The 20,204-nt window shown below is 38.3% G+C and overlaps 1 protein-coding gene across 2 annotated transcripts; it reads left to right on the top strand.

Moving 5' to 3' along the window:
* Positions 1–288: 288 nt before the first annotated feature.
* Positions 289–16,773, top strand: LOC121407098. Of its 2 annotated transcripts, XR_005968868.1 has the most exons (6): positions 289–414; positions 10,718–12,627; positions 12,901–13,168; positions 13,442–13,836; positions 14,166–15,703; positions 15,897–16,773. XR_005968868.1 is itself a non-coding variant. In XM_041598028.1 (5 exons), the coding sequence occupies exons 2-5, from the start codon at positions 10,744–10,746 to the stop codon at positions 14,745–14,747; spliced, it is 3,129 nt and encodes a 1,042-aa protein (XP_041453962.1). In that variant the 5' UTR covers positions 289–414; positions 10,718–10,743; the 3' UTR covers positions 14,748–16,773. The 2 variants fall into 2 exon arrangements, 1 of the variants encoding a protein (XP_041453962.1); XM_041598028.1 differs by having other exon boundaries at positions 14,166–16,773.
* Positions 16,774–20,204: the final 3,431 nt, after the last annotated feature.

Genomic DNA, 20,204 nt, shown 5'->3' on the forward strand with positions numbered 1-20,204 from the left:
AAATGTTTAAGCGTCTTACCTCCAACCCCTTCCCAAGGAAAAATTCTGCTTACGCCCATGGTTCTTCCCCCCCCCCCCCCCCCCCCCCCATCCATGAACTCAAATGAACACCCATATTTACGGAGCGAGCTTCCCGCCGTTCTGGCTTACGAATAGCGATCGAATGACAATCAATGTACATACCATATATGGTACACACAATGGTACACACATGCACGCACCGACGACATTGTGTATAAATTATTATGCACAGTGTGCACACGGCACCCACGCAAAGTGTATATGTACGTGCATCCATCGCGTCTGTGATTGAGGCTAAATGTTAATGCACGTAGTCTAGATTGTATCTGAAGCTACGGGATATCGACTTGAAACAGCAACGTATTTTGCAGATTTGCAGCACGTTTTAACCTGGTAAGTGACATCAATAAAATATTAGATAGTTCATCATATTCACAGTACTGTTTAAATGTTATCATTTTCAGAAGTTCTGGGCTAATTCTCATGTCGAAGTATTGTCTCTTTCTCGAGCTTCCAAAATGGCGGCTTGATTAACGTCTATAGCGACAATACGTGTTCATTGCCCAATGCGCAAACGTACATTTTAGTGACTATTTTTTGCACATGTTTTGGTATTCGCGAAAATTCTACATACAACTTCAAGGAAGGCTAGCGCTAGCACAATTAAAAGCCAGTAGTATACTAGTGTTTATTATATGATATGTGTGTTTACTAAAAATAAAATCTAGAAAGGCCTCGACTGCCTTGCAGTCGAATGAAGCGATTAATGCTGAAATCAAACGTCTTGTCAAAGTTGGCCGGGTACTTGGTAAACGCTGGATATTTCTCTCACTGTCTCAAGAGTAGAAACGGCGCTCGGAGCCAAACTAGGCTGATGTGCATGCATGCTCTGCAAATGCAAATGCAGCTGCCAGGGAGTAGGGGCGCTAGCTAGGCATAAAATAATTCTGATCTGGGCGCGTGTAAACAGTAAACTATTGGTACCGGTACTGGTCAGGGGCGGATCCAGGATTTTCCAAAAAGGGGATCACTATGTTCAAGACAAAATTGACAAGCAAAAAAAGTCCTCATTTGCGTATGCAATTGATCCCTATGCATAATTCAAATATTCCCAGAAAAAATAAATTGGGCCTCGATCCCAGATGTGCCTCTCTCGGATATTTAAAGCTGAGTTGGACGTATACGGGGCTGATCAGTAGCGTACCAAGGATTTTCCAAAGGGAGGGGGGGGGGGGGAATTCATCCGCCACTAATTTGACAATTAAGCAAAAAAAAGGTCTTCAACCGCGTGTAAGGACATTTCTCACCATAAAAAAAAATTATTGACAAGCAAAAAAAGAAAAAAAGGTCTTCAAGTTCATAGGAGGAGGCCACTTGTAGTTGTAGCTCGTCAGTGATCAGTATGACTCGCCGGGGGGGGGGGGCAGAGATACGTCCCTTGCATGGGTCGTGACTCCTCGGGGGGGGGCAGACTACGCTAGTGGGGCTGATTAATGCACGCAAAGCGTGCCCAGGCCAACACTCACAGAGCGTGCTCTCTATATAGGTCTTGAGGGGGGGGGGGGGGCGAAAACAAAAGAAGACGTCTCATTCGTCTCTAGAAGAAAACTGAAATTATGCTAATTTTTTAATAATATAAGACTAGAGTGATCAGAAAGAGAACAGAAGATCTGAGAGGGGCAATGCAGTAAATGCAAGTAATTTTCGCAATGAAATCACTCGATGTGATTATCTAATGTTTTGTGTCCCTTTTATACTGTTATGTTTTCCTTTAAATGTTTCTTGATTTTTTAAAAAATGACCATCTGAAATTCATGGAAAAACATCAAAGGACTTATTTCCTTGCATTATTTTGTTTTCAACACAAATAACCTTTGATTACATGTAGAAAACAAATAAGTTGCTTTCAAGAACTGAACTTGCCATGACACTTCACATCCTTTATCATTAAAAAAGTTGATCTATCAAATTGCTTTAATACTCCATTGTTCTGATGGAATTAAATGTATCAGCTTTTGCAAGTTAATCATTTTGAAATTGATAAAATTAAAATAGCCTATAAATTTATTTGGGTTTTTTTATGAAAGCTTCAAGGTTCCAACATTATTCACCAGTAGGAGGGGGGGGGGGGCAAAAAAATATTTTCCCCGATCGGCCGCTGAACGGTTGATTTTTGTTAGTTTCATTAAAGGGGTGATCCTATAACAGCCAATATTTAGCTTTATTCTTATAAAACGGTGACAGCCCGCTAGACCGAGGGTCCGCGAGACCGAGGGTCCACGAGACCGAGGGTCCGCGAGACCGAAGTTCCACGAGACCGAAGGCCCGCGAGACCGACTTTTTCCCCCTTCATCTGTTGTCGCGGTCGAGTGGTTTAAGGCGCCTCGTTGCAGCGGCGTAACAGGTGCCTGTTATCAGGGGGGGGGGGGGGGGCAGTGTAAAAAAAAATCCCAGTAACTAAGTCCAGAACCAGTGGCTTTGCTAGGATTTCATTTTAGGCATGTTAGGGGGCGGTGATGAGCGCGCGAAGTGTGAGAATTACTTAATAATGAGCGCGCGAAAGGCGATCCATATTTTAAGGGGAGTTTCCCCCCTTCCCGCGCGAAGCATGGAAGCTCTGACGTTTTCTTCGAATTGTTCCTTGTCTGCTCTCGCTCGTCTTACGTTCTCCTATACCTTTTTATTTTTTCGCTCACGTTTCCCCCTTTTTTTGGGGGGTGGTTTTTTTCGGCTACAAAGTTGTAATCAATTAAAGGAGAATGAAACCATTGGAACAAGATAGCTTGTGTGAAAACAGAAAAATCAAAGAAACAGATCAACAAAAATTTGAGAAAAATCGGACAAATAATGAGAAAGTTATGAGCATTTGAATATTGCGATCACTAATGCTATGGAGATAGCAAATTGGCAATGCGACAAAGATGTGTGATGTCACTTGTGAACAACTCTCCCCATTACTTTAGTATATATTTCACTTTAATTGCCTCTTTTATCACATTTATCCATAACTCATGTGTTCTTTCTACATGAGGGCATGTAATACATATTTTTCAAGAATACATCATGGATAAAGAGTTTGTATCATCATAAGAAAAAGCAAAAAGAGACATTTTGAGGGTATTTTATAGTCCACCAAAGGGAAAGTTGTTCATCAGTGACATCACACATCCTTGTCGCTTTGCCAATGTGAGGATCTCCATAACATTAGTGATTGCAATATTGAAATGCTCATAACTTTCTCACCATTTTTCTCAAACTTTCTTTATTCTTATTCTGTGATTTTTCTGTTTCAACACAAGCCTATTTGTTCCAAAAGTTTCATTCCCCTTTAATAGATATAATTGTTAATTTTTGTTATTCATTCATTTATTCAACTATTCATTAATAGATTCCCTTTTTTCATATCAATTAGTATTATTAGACTGGGAATAGTTTGCAAAAATTGTTTTCATAATACTACGAAATCGGACACCCCATCCCCTCTCTTACTTTATCGTCTAACGAAATCATACCATAGTATACATAACTTTAACATACAGGACTGTTTATAAAACGTTGTCTGGTATTAGAAAAATATTCATCAATTTATTTGGATTGTCGGTTTTTAAAATTGATTGAATAAACTAAAGTGATGAATAAAATAAAAGAGACAAAATGAAACAAAGCAAAACAAAAATGCCGAATAATATTAACAATTTAAATGATAGTAATAATAATAATTATGATGATAAAAACAACGGTAATAATATAACTGCTACTACTACTTCTACGAATATGAATACGACTTCTACTACTACGACTTCTACTTCTACTACTGCTGCAGCTGCTGATATCATGATAACAAAAATAGTAACAACACCAATAAAAAATGTGTTTTAGTAGAACTCCCCCAGAGGACTACTCCTCCGGAGGGCGACTCCCCCATGGCCGAAGAACCATTTTCCCGAGGACAGGTATTAATGTACGTTCTTTTCTTTAGAACTTTCACCTTCTTGTTCTTCTTATTATTCTGTTTAAATGAAAAAAAGCTAAGATAGGATTGCCCATAATGAAGGTTCAATGTTCCAGGTGTTTGTATATTTCCATAATATTTCCAGTTTTCTTGTTAAACATTAAATGCACAAGATCATGAAGCAGAATTATCATAAAAAACGTTAAATGAGTAGAGTTAATGATTAAGTAGTGTCAGTGAAATAAGGCATCGTTATACTGTAAGTAGCAGAAACACCCCCTCCCTGCACCCCCCCCCCCCTAGAGAGACGTTTCGTGCGCGCAGTACGTGTTTCGCACGATTCGCGTGCTCACCACCGGCTCCTAAAATGAAATCCTAGCAACGCCACTGATTCTATTTAGTTACAGGGAATTATTTGACCACCCTCCCCGATAACAGGCACCTGTTACGCCGCTGCAACAAGGCGTTTTAAACCACTCGACCGCGGCAACCGATGATGGGAAAAAAGTCGGTCTCGCGGGCCTTCGGTCTCGCGGACCCTCGGTCTCGCGGACCCTCGGTCTCGCGGACCCTCGGTCTCGCGGACCTTCGGTCTAGCGGACCCTCGGCCTCGCGAACCTTCGGTCAAGTGGTCGGACCCCTATAATAAATGAATCATAATCTCAGTAATTCATGTATTTCAAAATTGTGAGCGCGAAGCGCGAGCTAAAATTCAAGTTTGGAAATTTCATGTACAGTGTACTTGTATTTCATCCTTAAAGGTAACTGATACATGAAACGGGTGGGCTTGTGTAAAAACAGAAAAGTCAAAGAATGAGATCAAAGAAGGTTTGAGAATAATCGGACAAATATTGATGAATTTATGAGCGTTGCCTTGGAATATATTGCGATCACTAACGCTATGGATAATGGAGATCCTATTTCATGCATTGGCAATGCGACAAAGATGTGTGATGTCAGATGTGAAAAACTTTTGCTATGATAACTATAAAATACCCTCAAATGTATCTTTTTACTCTTCTGGTGAGACCAACACTTTATCCATGTAATGTATTCTTTGAAAATCTGTATTACATGCCCTCCTATAGAAAGAATGATCTACTTATAGATGTGATAAAAGAGGCAGTTGAAGTGAAATATATACAACAGTAGTGGGAAAGTTGTTCACATGCGACATCACACATCCTTGTTCCATTGCCAACGGGGATCTACATTACAATAATAACCTAAATTTCAAATGCTCATTTCGTATTATTTATTCAGTTTTTATCAAATTTCTTTCATCTGTTTCTTAGATTTTTCTGTTTACGCACAAGCAATCTTGTTCCAAAGGTTTCATTTTGTTTAATATTGAACATCCTGAGCAATGTTTTTGATCCTGGACAAGACGCGCATGTAACTATAGGCCTATAACATATATCTCTATGGCATATAATTACTGCGAGCAGAAAATTTTAATATAGGTCTGATCGAAAAGACGTATTTCACCAATCAATGCGAAGCGCGAGCTGAAAATTTTTGACATTAATTTTCGACCTAAAAAATGGACTTTCGAAACACTTTTTGTAATCGTGAACAGGATAGGTATATAACTAATTCATGCGAGCGCGAAGCGCTAGCCGAAATATTGAGATTTAATGGGACACTCTATTCATGTTTTGTAAAGCATGAAAAGGAAAGGTAATTGGGTAGCGCGAGCTGAAAATATTTGATATTCTGATCTGAAAATAGATAATTCAAGCATGTCTTACATAAAGAACCAGTTGCATATCTCGATAAACATGCGTGCGCGTGTTTCAGATTTAGGATTTAGACTTAAAAGTATGTGCATTCTAAATCATTTTTATCATGATATGATTATTATTTGATATTCCGTTCTGAAAAGGGATCTATTTAAGCACTATTTTAAGCACTGTGTAGGAAAAATCTGAAGTGGATATGGATCGCACTTAATAAATGATGCGAGCGCGAAGAGCTAGTGGATATTGTACACTCTTAAAAATATTGGGTAAAAATGCTCCATGATGGTAATTATGTATCCAACCAACACTGGGCATTTCTTTTGGGCATTATTATTTATCCAGTGTGATGAAAATTTTGCTCATTCTTAAGTAATTTCTGCTTATTTTTTAACCTTACTGGACAATATGCTTCCCGCATTGGGTAAAATACCGCCCAAAATTGGTTGGATACATAACTACCCTCGTGCTGGTTAAAATTTTGCCCAATATTTTTTACAGTGTAATAATTATAATTTTGACCTAGAAACGACACAATCTTATTATTTTGTCATCATACGAAAATGATGACTATATATCTTGCTATTCCTCTTCCCATAAAAGCGCGAGATAAAACTTGTCGATATTTCTTTCTGGTAAAGGGAAAATTTGATTATTAAGAATCATGAAAATGTTATTATCTTACTCATTAACTTAATAACCCTAAATGAGAGCGCGAAATTTGTTGATATGAAGGCCTGAAAACTTGACATTTCAAGTGCTTTTGTAATTTTGAATAGGATGCATGGGTTGATATATTTTTGACAGTTAATACGAGCGCAAATCGGGACCCGAAATTTTTTATCAAACATGAGGAAAATGGGATTTTGAGTAGTTTGTTCTAGAATTGCAATAAAAATATACATTACTCTGTACTCACCAGCGCTAGCTGATTGGTTTTGACAATCAAACCTGAAAAGGGATATTTTAAGAACTTTATGGAACACACGAAGAGAAAAGGTATACTTGACAAATCAAATAATGCGAGCGCGCAGCGCGGGCTGAAAATGTTGATACTCAGATAATTACTCAGACAATAAAACGGACATTTTACAGATCACTTTTTGAAAATAAAACTTGTAAATCAAACAAAATACTGAAAGCTCGATGTCCGAACTGAAATGTGTATTGTATATTGACTTCAATGCTTAAAGGAGAATGAAACCATTGGAACAAGATATCTTGTGTGAAAACATAAAAATCAAAGAAACAGATCAACAAAAGTTTGAGAAAAATCGGACAAATAATGAGAAAGTTATGAGCATTTGAATATTGCGATCACTATTGCTATGGAGATAGAAAATTGGCAGTGCGACAAAGATGTGTGATGTCACTGATGAACAACTCTCCCCATTACTTTAGTATATATTTCACTTGAATTGCCTCTTTTATCACATCTATCCATAGATCATGTGTTCTTTCTACATGAGGGCATGTAATACATATTTTTTAAGAATACATAATGGATAAAGAGTTTGTATCATCGTAAGAAAAAGCAAAAAGAGACATTTTGAGGGTATTTTATAGTCCACCAAATGGAAAGTTGTTCATCAGTGACATCACACATCCTTGTCGCATTGCCAATGGGAGGATCTCCATAGCATTAGTGATTGCAATATTCAAATGCTCATAACTTTCTCATTATTTGTCCGATTTTTCTCAAACTTTCTTTATTCTTATTCTTTGATTTTTACACTTTTACAATTTTCTACACAAGCCTATTTGTTCAAAAGGTTTCATTCCCCTTTAATGTTTTAAACTCCATAGTCAGCCTATTGAGCAGTTCAGTTCATTTCAATTTATTTATTTTCTCAGCATAAAAAATGATATATATATATACAATATGTACAGGAATGACAGAAAATTTGAAACTACAGAAAAGTTTATAAAAACTTTTGAGTATTAGTTGACAAGATACATGTATGTATCTCATCAAACTTGCAATGCCAGCGCGAAGCGCGAGCGATTTTTTTATCGTGACATGGAATATTTTTTTCCAAGTTTTCCCTCACCTTATTTATTCACTCGTCTTCCTCCTCTTTTTTTTCCTCTTCTTTTTTTTAATCGTTTTTCCCTTTCCCCCTCTTTTTTTGAAATCATACGGGGGGTGCGTGCGCCCTTAGCCCCCCCCCCCTGGATCCGCCACTGGTACTGATATTGAACACCATCATAAACTAATAAACACAAACAAAAATAACAAAAATTTATTAATAAATTTGCTGGAATCCTTCAGTAATTCGTTATACTCTGCCCTATTTTTAACAGCAAAAAGCTGTCCTGCCGAATACTATAAAACAAAAAGTCAATGTTTATAAATGCAATCACAATTAACTGCATCATACTGCAAAAAAGTCCTGTAGTGCTTGTGGGCCTAATTCTGTGAACATTTAAATGAGTTTTTTTTCCATTTCCTATTAGGAACAGCGTGATGCATAACGTCACCTGTAGAAATGAATTATTTTCTTTCAATTCCTTTTCCTGATCAATTTTGTTATTGTCGCTTTTTTATTTCGTGAGGGCGGGGGTGTGTATCAATATCCGATAAAATTCAAAATAAAAAAGTCTATTTTTGCCTTATTTTATACCACTTTTCTTGAAAAGAAGAATGGAATAATTATAAGCTCATCATATTTCAAGATACAATCTGGCGAAACAGCTATTATTATTCAATTTAAAAAAACATTACAGAAAAAGAGCGTTAGATGCCAAGTTTAACGATTAACTCGCTGTAGAGTATGTATTCAGGCATGGATCTCGATACATGAATCTTACCATTGCTTCAAGCTTTAGACGGGTTAAACCGTTGTTTATGTAAAGTGACATCGATTGGAAAGGAAGACATTTGAGTCTTTTACTTCATCTGTTATTATTTAATTAAAAAAAAAACATTGCAGAAAGAGAGCGCTAGATGCCAAGTTTAACGATTAACTCGCTGTAGAGTATGTATTCAGGCATGGATCTCGGTACATGAATCTTACAATTGCTTCAAGCTTTAGACGGGCTAAACCGTTGTTTATGTAAAGTGACATCGATTGGAAAGGAAGACATTTGAGTCTTTTACTTCATCCCTTTTACCACCCGTTTTTCATATATCTCTCTTTATCCTATTTCTAGCATTTTGCCTTTAATAACGATAATAATAACTATGACGATAATGAAAACAAATAATTGAATATAAAGTACAATCACCATAATTATTTTCTTACAAAACTTTCAAAATTCAGTTTAAATGAACATGGCGTACGGAAGAGGCGTGCCTTGTTCCCCTCCTTTCATTTCCCTTTTTTTTCTTGGTTCCCTTAAGTCATTAGTGGAGCCTTTTCTTTATCTCTTGGGAGGAAGGGAATGGGACACCTTAAGTCCCCCAACTGTTCGCAAGAGCTTTACGTGGAAGAGGAAGGGGCTTTCTTGTCTCTATCAGATATCCTTAAAATTAATTGAATATATAATTTATATAATTGTGTTTTTTTTTTAATATACTTACGTTTAATTAAATGATGGAGTTCAAAATTCTACAAAGTATTGTGATTTTATGAGTTAAAACTTAAGGATGCATGTGAACGACCCACCTCTTTCTTGCAGGTGAACTGCAGGCTTTTTTTTTTTGCCTAACCTTTGCAAAGAAAATTTTGTTGGTCCGCACTGTATAGTTATGAAAACATGAATGCCTACGGTATGATGCTTACCTCGTTGTCAAGGCTCTTTATTGATGGGGTACTACGAGGTAAGATGGAGCCACGATCAAAATATTCTGATTAGCGAAGATCAAAACAAGTGCTATGAAGCTGGTATTGAGGGACGTGGCAGTAGGAAATCATGCGTACACGATTTCCTTTTTTTCTTATGACCGGACCTAAGTTTATTGGAGGGGCGACTGAAGACTATATTTTGTGCAGGATTTTTTTTTCTTCACAAGACAGAGAAAGTTGTCGCAAATTGAGCACTTTTGTTTTTTAGAGTGCACATGAAAATGAGGTTAAATACAGACCCTTCTCTTATCATGTTAGTCTAGTTCTAGACGATTTGAATACGGTAAACGAGGGAGAATAGAATTCAATTGAAATCGTCGAGAACTAGACTAATTATGTTGGTGTAATACCGGACACGTAACCCCCCCCCCCCTGCTTCCCGACCCAACACTGACGAGCCAGGCCTTTTACTTACATTATCTGTCATTTTCATGTAATCCTGATGTCGTCAGGTTTTGAATGCCGAATATAATTCATCTTATCAATACATTTTTTCTGCATTCCTATACCGTATATCATTTCCTTCCTTTTTCTTTTCTCTCTTCTATTCTCCTCTTCTTGTTGTTTCTGTTTTTGCTGTCGTTCTTCCCCTTATTCTTTTTATTCCTCATTCTTTTTCTTCCGCAATTCTTCTCTATACCTCTATAGTTTACTTAAGATCCCCACACCGGCCATATTACAGACTTCGTTCTAGTAAAGACATTACAAGTTTACACATTCCTAGAGTTGTTTTAAAAGGGTGAGGGGGCGAAGTTAGTTTTGATTTTTGCAGTCCCAAATTATGGAATTGTTTACGAATTCACCTCCAAATTTGTACTTCTGTTGAATCGTTTAAGACATTTGAAAACATACTTATTTTTGTTGTAGTGTAATTGTAATATTGGAGAGCAATTGAAACTTAAACAATACCCCGAAACTTGAATATGGAAGGTCATTCCCTGTTGTGAATGTAAAATCTTAGAGGGACTGCATTTCCAGCTATTCGCCGATGTTTTGTTGGAAAGAGACCTTTTTTTTTAGTTTGCCCTGGTCGTGCGCTGTTTATCTAATCTAACAGTAACATACAATCCTCCCGCCAATAAATGACAATGACATTTAGCCTGAAATGTCTTGTCGAAGAACAGTCTTTACTTCAAAATGTTGTCTGTACTATCCCTTTCATGAATTATAATTATCTATTTATGAACAATTTAACTTTCTGTTGTCGTTTTCATTAGGTTGATCCCAGAAGCTCGAGAACAAAATGAGTGCCCAAGAGAAAGAAGATAGCTCGCAATTTCGCTGCACGCTGTGTAACTTCACGGCAACCTCTAAAGGCGAGATTGGCAATCACTTTCTGACAGATCACATGGAAGCCTACGTGTCTCCAGTCAAAGAGGAAGACAAATCTGGGAGCACCACGGACTCCAAGGGACCAGGCAGTGATAGAGGCATAGATAAAGAAACAGATGAGGAGAGGGACGAACACGATGAGAGGGATAAGGACTATGTAGATCTGTTTGAAGAAGTAGAAGAGAAGAAACCAGCACCAAGACCAAGGGGGCGTCCGCCTGGTCGCTCGACCGGGCGCCCAGTGGGGCGTCCACCGAAAAAGAGTACCCAGAAACCTATCAAAAAACAACCATACTATTATATAGAGGAGATAGATGACATAAAGGAGGAAGAGCCGGAAGAACCACAGGAATTCGGGCGAGGAATGAGGAGAAGGAAAAAGGCAATTCCAAGGCATATTTTGCGATACGAATTGGATGAAGATGAATCTATGGACGATGAAGATTACGATGAGACCGAAAAGAAGAAGGTTCTACCGAAAAAAAGAACCCCATCTTTCCCTTCTGTAGAACTGAAGCCAAGGGGGAAAAGAGGAAGACCCAGGGGGAGTACGTCGCAGGAGAGGAGCAAGCAAGATTTCGAGGGTCCAAAAATCTCAAAGAAGGTTCCGACTTTGTCTAAATTACCTTTGTCGAATAAGGTGATTGAGCGGATTCTCGATGACAGAGTAAATGAATGGTACTCGACGTTCCAGGAGAGACACGTGTTGCCGATTCCTTGCCCATTCGATGGGTGCGCACTTGACGTCACCCAGGCTGAACTCGATGTCCACCTTCAATGCCACGCAGCAAATTTAGAAGGTTTCCGTTGTCCCATTGAGGAGTGTAACTTCCTTTGCCCTCATTGGTCTAATATGAGAGTTCATTACCGTAAAGTGCACGATCCAGCATTTTACAGGTTACTCTGTGGTCTTCCTGGATGTTCCATGATCTTCCCCCGCATTGACAAGAAATCCATCTTTGTTCATGTCACAAGAAAACATCTTCGTCCTGTATTGTATGACGAGATGTCGAGCAAGAATTTTAACAAAGAGAAGTACGAAAAATACATTTTCGCTGTTAAGGCCGAAGAGGTGGAATTGAACCAGGCTTTAGAAGATACTGAATGTGATGAAGGGGAAGCAGAGACATCACTCGGAGAACCATCTGACGCTATGCATGTAGAGGAGATGAGCGAGATAGGGAATACGGAAACGGTGTCTGAATTCGACACCGAATATCCAAAGGTAAAGAGGCGAGGACGTCCTCCTGGATCTACCAAAGCTGCTAAATTGGCGAGAATCGCTGCAGGGGAAATAATCGAGAAGAAAGATAAGAAAGACAAGAAAGACAAGAAAGGGAAAGGCAAGCGCTCGTTCAATAGAGTCATGAACAATGTTTCCTTTTTCTGCGACCTGTGTGGAGGAAAATACAAATCTGAACAAGCCGTCTTCGACCACAAAACCCTCCATTACCGCGACGATGACTGCAACGTCCTATGCTGCACAGAATGTACAGAATTCACTGCCGAGGATTCTTCTGAGCTTCGAGATCACGTTGTTTCATGTCACAAGAGACTCCTGCATCTTCATCGCTGTGACCTCTGCCAGTTTTCAACGAATCGATTCCATGATCTCAAGAAGCACATTCTAGTTCATTCGGGCAGTAAGGACTACATGTGCGATAAATGTGGCACATGTACTACCACAGCCTACAATCTTCGAGTGCATTGGCGTCGCTACCATGCCCCTGATTCAGAAAAGACTGTCAAGTGCTTCGCGTGTGACTATGTCTGTGCTGACAACGGAATTTTAAAGGTGATTTTTCGTTTTAGTTTACGGTATATTCAATATTGAATCTGAAGAATCATAACATGTTTCACTGATACGCTTCTAAATATAAAGGTATCCACCACAAAAAAACAAAAAAAATCTGAACAAAGGATCATTTGAATGTAGAACCATATTGAGAACCATAATCTGAGCTTTTGTTGGGAGTATAACATCTTTTGATTGCCTCCTTATCCATGCAAGTAGTTTATATATCCTCTCTCTATCTCTCTGTCTTTCTCTACATATCTACCAATTCAGGAGCATATTAGGTCTAAACACGGTATGATGGTGTATGGCAAGGACTTCAATAATGCCCGTCCACTGCCGACGTATTCTTGCACAGAATGTGACTACGTAGGTCGCAAGAAATCAAGTCTTGACTACCACATGCGTATCCACACTGAGAACCGACAGTTCAAGTGCCACATCTGCCCTTACGCCAGTAAGACCAAGAACAACCTCTTGCTTCATATACGGACACACGAAGGGATGCAGCCGCTAAAGTGTCCCGAATGTGACTTCAGAGGTGAGGATGACGAACTGCTTGATCCATTGGCTTGGCTTGGCGGATTAGGGATTTTTTCGTGAATGGGCCCACTATTTCTTCACACACATAAAAAATTGGACGAGCAAAAAGAAGGGGGGGGGGGGAAGACACCTTTCCAATATTTTTTCCCTGTTATTAAGAAATGCAATCAATTATCTTCCAAGTTTGATTTTATAAAATCGCAAATGTGTATTGAAAATGATATTCATGTATGTACCCACATGTATATCTCATTTCCGACATCTCTTTCAGGTGCAACCAACAAGATCATATCGGAGCATGTGATGTGCAAACATGCTCGAGTTCGTCCTTACACTTGCAAAATATGTGGCTGGACGTCGTCTTACCACGGCAATATGTGGAAGCACGTAGAGACGCATCGTCGTGAGCTGGGTGACGCAATGCCTGAAGAACCGGTCAGTGTCATCTCTACGGAAGGACATATGGTTGCCGCTCCACTCAAGGCACCGACGTTGAAGAAGCGAGGGGGAGGTGGATCTACGTCACCATCTGGCAGTGCGGCGAAGACGCCAAAGATGAGAGGGAAGCGACACAATCGTCCCCGCTTCGAGGAGATGGAAGTTACGGTCGAGACCCAGGTGCACGACGGGCAGGATGACAGCATGAAGGAAGGTGTAGTTATTCAGGTAAGGAAACTACACAATTAGTTTGAGGAATTCCTTTGAAGCTTCATCGCACTACACAAAGTTTTCATATTTCTTTAAAGTTCATTAAAATAAAATAGTTGCTCGAGATCCAATCTTTGCAATGTTTGCATGATTTTAGCCCCGAGATCGATTTGAAGTTGGCATGTTTGGAGGCTTTTTCAAAAGTAATTGTCATGTCTTGAAAGGTACCTGTACACTGGGCCGTATACTAGTATATATGATCAGTCCTCAGCTTTTCATTAAGGTTTTACCACATGTGGAGTTGAACAATGAATTATCTAAACCCTGTACTATTGTCACATCTCCAGCTCCCAGTGTCCACTGTTCTGGACGGCCAGACAATTACCCTTGCAGAAGGCATCAGTGAAGAAGCTGCGATGGGAGCATCGGCTCTGAGTCGCCTATCACAAGGGGGTGAGATCACCGTCCGCGAGGTTCATTTCTTGCAAGGTGGAGACAACCAGCAACAGCAACACGAGATGATCACCTACAATGTACCCCCTGTCGCAGTTACCCAGCAAATCATCGCAGGTGGGGACATGAGTCATGTGATCAGTGAAGCGCAGTATCATCAACAACATCAGCAGCATCAGCAGTCGCAGGAGCACGAAGTGGAACATCATTACGTTGAGGCGGGTCTGCAGACCGTTCAGGTGGTCACCACACAGCAAGATAGTGGGGTTCCTCGAGCCGTAACGGAGCAGGTAGTGCACGCGATACCGCATCAGCAAGACCACCACCAAGAACATCACCAGGATCCCCGGGTTGTCGAGCAACACCGCGAAGAACCTGTCGTACATCAGCTCATTCCCATGACCCTTCCTCATGAAGCCGAGCTAGTGATGAGTATGATGCAGGCACACCAGGCCAGTATCTCTCAAGCGCAGTAACTACCAAGTTGGAACAACAGTTGGGATGATGTTCATGACCCCTTGCACACTTATAATGCCCGTTTAAGATTCCAACACAGACTAGTGTCGAAAAAATTGTTTAGTAACTATTTTGATTGAAAATTACATAATAATTTACCACCGAGATTGAAATATTGTAATCAGTGTCCTGCCCCGTGCTCCTACTTAACCATCCTCAAATAAAAATGCTTTTATCAGGGGGTGTTTCATAAAGATGTTCGGAAGTTAAGAGCGAGTTTAAACACGACTTGTGAGCCTTTCTTTTACACTAACCACCGCCAATGAACATTTTGAAGTACACCGTTTACCACAAGAATGGATCATCAGTAATTCTTAAAGTCGTTCTTAACTTACGAGTAGCTTTATGAAATACCCACCGGGTGTATGATGGTAAATGATTTTATTTACTATTGATCGGTCAATCAAAGTTTATTTATTAATGTATTAATAAATCAACACTAAAAGTGTTGATTTCCTCATTCATTCATTAAAAAAACTTGATATTACAAGTAGGTTGGTATTGCTTTCCAATGAGTAATGGGTTTATTGATTGGGCATTTCTTTATTAAGGTGATTTTTGAAATATCAGTGGTATGGGACTATTGCGAAATCGATTTGTCGTACATTTGTATTGTTGATATCTAGGAGTATGTCGGAGATTGATGGTAAAGTTTTTTGGAGGAGGTAACAGGTAATGAATTTTTTTCTCTCTATCAAGAGAATGAATTGATTTTTTTATATAGATTTATTTATTCATTTATTTAATGGCCATATGGGCTGTACTTTTTTGGCAGGAACTATTATTATTTTTTTTTTTGAAATAATAAATTCCTCTCTTCCATGAAAGTATCTCAAGATATTCATGCTGTTCATAGTTTCACTTCAGAAATATTGATAATATTTTTCGTCCGGGGCTGTCATTTACATTTATACATGTATGTGTATTTTATTCAAAATTAATTGTTTTTCATTCTTTTCCTCACAAATTGGGCAAGTAAAGCAGGGACCGCGGTGAGGGGCGGGGGGAGGGGGGCTCAGCTGTTACCCACTTTTTTAGTAGACATATTATGGCAAGGAGAGCCTTTACCCGTATACCACTTTCAAAACCGTTCCGCGGTCCCTGAAAAGTTACCTACCGGTTTGTTCGTTCGGATGAGTCGTACAAGTGATTCTATTCGTATATAATTTTTAATTTTGCACGAAGTATGCATCTTCATCCTGTTACATGCTGAAAAATAACATTATAGGGGTGATGTTTCGTTTCCATTTTGAAAGGAATTGAAAAGAAAACAAAAATGTTTCCATAGCCTCAAATTGTTTTCATGTTAACCTTTTCTTTGGCCGATGTTTGAATAACTTCATAATAGAGCAATGCGGGGGGGGAGAAGCCTTTGAATCGGTTTCATGTACCATTATGTTCGTTCAGAAAACAATATGATACAATGCATTCATTGTTGTGCATGTATATAGTGGCCGTACGTCTACTTGAAAATTGAAATACTATCTGCATAGGATGAAGACAGGATTAAAGAAAAAATACTTGTGAAAAAGAAGAAAATGATAGGGAAAATAGGAAAAGAAAAGAATTAAAGTACTGTTTGTATTTGGCGTGCGCCGAAAAGTAATCAAAAGTATCACAAAAGAAATGTATTATGTGATATATCATAAACGCGACTCTTCCAATTTCAAGAATCATTTTTCAAGTTCTTATTTGTACAGTAAATTTGTTCATAATTTTCGGCATTGAGTTATTTCTTCAATCTGACTTTGTAATTTTCATATAGCAATGATTTTTCCATATCAACAGTTTGTTCACATGACGTTTTCTCATATTTTGTATTATTATTAACTTTTTGTATTTATTTATTTGTTTTTTAAACTCAAGTTAGTAATGTATTGTCGTTACTTTAAGGTCATAGACCTACTGAATTTCATGTTTTGTTTTCCAAAGCTACATTATACTGATGAAACAATAAAAAGTGTTCATACTTGCTTTTCCACCGGATGCACACTGTCCGTGTTTTTTGTTTTTTTTTTGCGGGGGGGGGGGGCGTTGTATAGTATAATAGTACACGCATCAGGAACGGGGGGATGGGGGCTGAAGCCCACCTCCTCCCACTTTTAAAGGTAAAGTCCACCCCAGAAAAATGTTGATTTGATAAAAATCAAACAAGCATTATGCTGAAAATTTCATCAAAATCGGATGTAAAAATAAGAAAGTTATGACATTTTAAAGTGTCGCTTATTTTTCACAAAACAGTGATAGGCACAGCTCAGTGACGTGCAAATGAGACAGTCGATGATGTCCATCACTCACTATTTCTTTGGTTTTTATTGTTTGAATTATAGAATATTTCATGTTTACAGATTTGACAATAAGGACCAGCTTGATTGAACCACACTGTATTAAACAATGCTAATTGCACTTGTTCAGGGAGGAATCAATCGTTTCACACAACAGGGAGAAAATTGGATAATAAAACACAAAAGAATAGTGAGTGATGTCATCAGTCTCCTCATTTGCATACCGACAAGGATGTGAATATAACTGTTTTGTGAAATTATGCGAAACTTTAAAATGTCATAACTTTCTTATTTGTCATCCGATATTGATGAAATTTTCAGTGTTTTTATTCGAATCTACTTTTTGTTGGGGTGGACTTGTCCTTAAAACTCAGTCCGTGACTCCTGCGTATTAGTCAATAGGACGGGGTTCACTTTATACCAAAAAAAAATAGTTCAACTTCGTAACTTTTGTGTTAAATTTGGACATTTTATAACTGATGTCTAAAAGGTGTGGTCATTATGACCGCCCCCTTTAGACTCCAATAAACACTTAATCCGGGGGGGACCTAATTAGAAGCAGATTTTAGAAAGAAAGAAAAGTGCAATACAATGTCAAAGTGATATCAACTACAGAACCTCTTAAAATGGGGACCCAACCCACTGAAGTGGAAGGCTGCGAAAAGAAAATTCAAACTAGCAGATTGAGGATGATTGTAAATGTTAGGGATACTCCAGGCTGAAACTGTACAATTTGAACAGATATAGTGAAATCAGACAAAAATAACAAAGTTGTAATATTTTAAAGTTTTATTTTTCCAGTGAAACAGTTTTTTGCACGTCCATAATTATAAATATGCAAAAAATAAGGGTCCCCGGGGCGGCAGGGCCCCGGTCTATATTTACGCATTTGAATTTAATAGAGTAGACTTAGAGTTACACGACAAATAACTTTCAATCTTCCCTTGTCAATTTCTTTCATGTTCTTTCGTTTTTTACCACTTGAAAACCACGGTAAGGATGGTTGTGTGTACACGGGGTCGATCGCCTGTTGGCCCCGTCTGTTCAACATCGATCGAATCGCCCAGAGAATGCAAACCAGGCCTTGCATTGTGGATGCTGGACCTGGAAACCTGCCCCGTATGGAAAACCCCCAATAGCACCCTAAACATGCTAAATAATCAAACTGACACGAATTAAGGTTGCAATTTAAATTGACATTCGCCATGTGAATCGCACGCCGAAATTCGATAACATTGCATATTAATTGACATTTCCTTCTTATTATTTATTCCTCTTTTCCGCCCCCCCCCTTCTATCATTCTCCCATTTTCATCAGTAGCTGCGCGCTGTAGGATTTAGCCTAGATTTATTACCTTTAAGCTGTGTTATTAAAAAGATATAATAAAAGGTATTTCATTTGTATATAATCCTATATAGTGCGAAGCGTGGGCTAAATTTGCTGAAAGTTAAAGGGATACTCCAGGCTGAGAATAATATGATTTGACAAAGAATAACAAATTGATGACATTTCAAAGTTTTGCATGAGTCCGGTGAAATAGTTCTAGGCTTGTTTTCATGAATATTCAATGAGCAAACTGATGATGTATACCCCACTTGTTCTTTTGTATTTTATTACATGAAATTAGGTTAATTCATTTTTTCCTTCAAAAACTTAAAACATTGGATTGGAAACTGATTAAGTGCATGAGATATTGATTGCTGCAATTTATTTCATTATAAGCGAGACATATCATTCACATATATGTATAAAATAATGAAACATGACTTTGTATGATTTCATGTAATTACATATCAAGAAAAGGGAAGGTGGGGATGCAACATCATCAGCCCACCAAATGAATATTCATGACGATATGCATGTCACTGTTTTCACAAAATATTGCTTAATTTTAAAATTCGATAACTTCGCTATTTGTTATCCGATTTTGATGAAATCTTCAGCATTTATACTAAATAGGTTCATTATTGCGGATTGAAATAATCGCTAGAGGGTATTCATTTGTCTCGCAATCTACTATGGTCAACAAGGAAATTCGTGATCACTCTCGCAAAAAGTGTTCACTGGCTTTCTAGGAAATTCGTGATCACTCTCGCAAAAGTGTTCACTAGCTTACAAGTTCACGAGCTTTCGAGTGCCGCTGCAACTCTTTATCACTTGATAAAGAGTTGCAGCGGCACTCGAAAGCTCGTGAACTTGTAAGCTAGTGAACACTTTTTGCGAGAGTGATCACGAATTTCCTTGTTGACCATAGTAGATTGCGAGACAAATGAATACCCTCTAGCGATTCTTCAGCATTTACTTTGTGAATTTACTCTATTTATTTAGATGATAATATTATGAATATTTTCAGCCCGGAGCATCCTTTAAGCACTTTCATTGTGTAAGGATGAATACGATACGTGTCCCAAGAAGTTTTTTTTTCACGTATAGTATACAATTCAGTTGTGATGACCAATGCGTTTAAAGGTGCAAGAAAGCACACCGAGCGAACAAAATAATTATCCCAGTGTAGCCACTTTAACCATTAGCCCATTTTCAAGAGGTTCCTACAATAAGTATATAACGCTTTGTCCTTCTTCATTGAGCGCCTAACGTATACAAGAACGGTGGTAGAAGATCCCAACATTTTAAGTCCTTGGTATTACTCTTTACCATTTTTGTAAGGCCATTAATAGGAAATTTTGGGGGTTAAGAAATGTGAAATAGCGAGAGAGCGGTGCAACCATAAGAACTTTGGGTGTCGATCCCGGAAGGGATAGGGATATACCCCCCCAAAAAAAAAAATCAGGTGGGGGTGGCCTGTACAATAATGCCTCCAATAAGGGCATAAAAAAACCCAGTATATTTCCAGAAACAAATTGTTATATTTATTAAAATACATAAAATCAATAAAAATTGACAAAATACAAAAAAAAAGAAAAACAAATTCCTTTCCCAACTCAGTTCATCCTAGGGTCGCAAAGCAATAATCCAAAGTCGTCACTTACGCCAGCCTCAAATGTCAGGCGATCCATTAAAATATGTTAGCTTACGTACGCTATAACCTCTTTCAATAAATGATGTGTACGGGCCATAAATTTCACAAATAGATTAGATTTCTATATAAACTATTTTAAAAGTTTGATCTT

This window comes from Lytechinus variegatus, chromosome 2 (assembly GCF_018143015.1).
Source record: "Lytechinus variegatus isolate NC3 chromosome 2, Lvar_3.0, whole genome shotgun sequence".
Classification (NCBI taxonomy): domain Eukaryota; kingdom Metazoa; phylum Echinodermata; class Echinoidea; order Temnopleuroida; family Toxopneustidae; genus Lytechinus; species Lytechinus variegatus.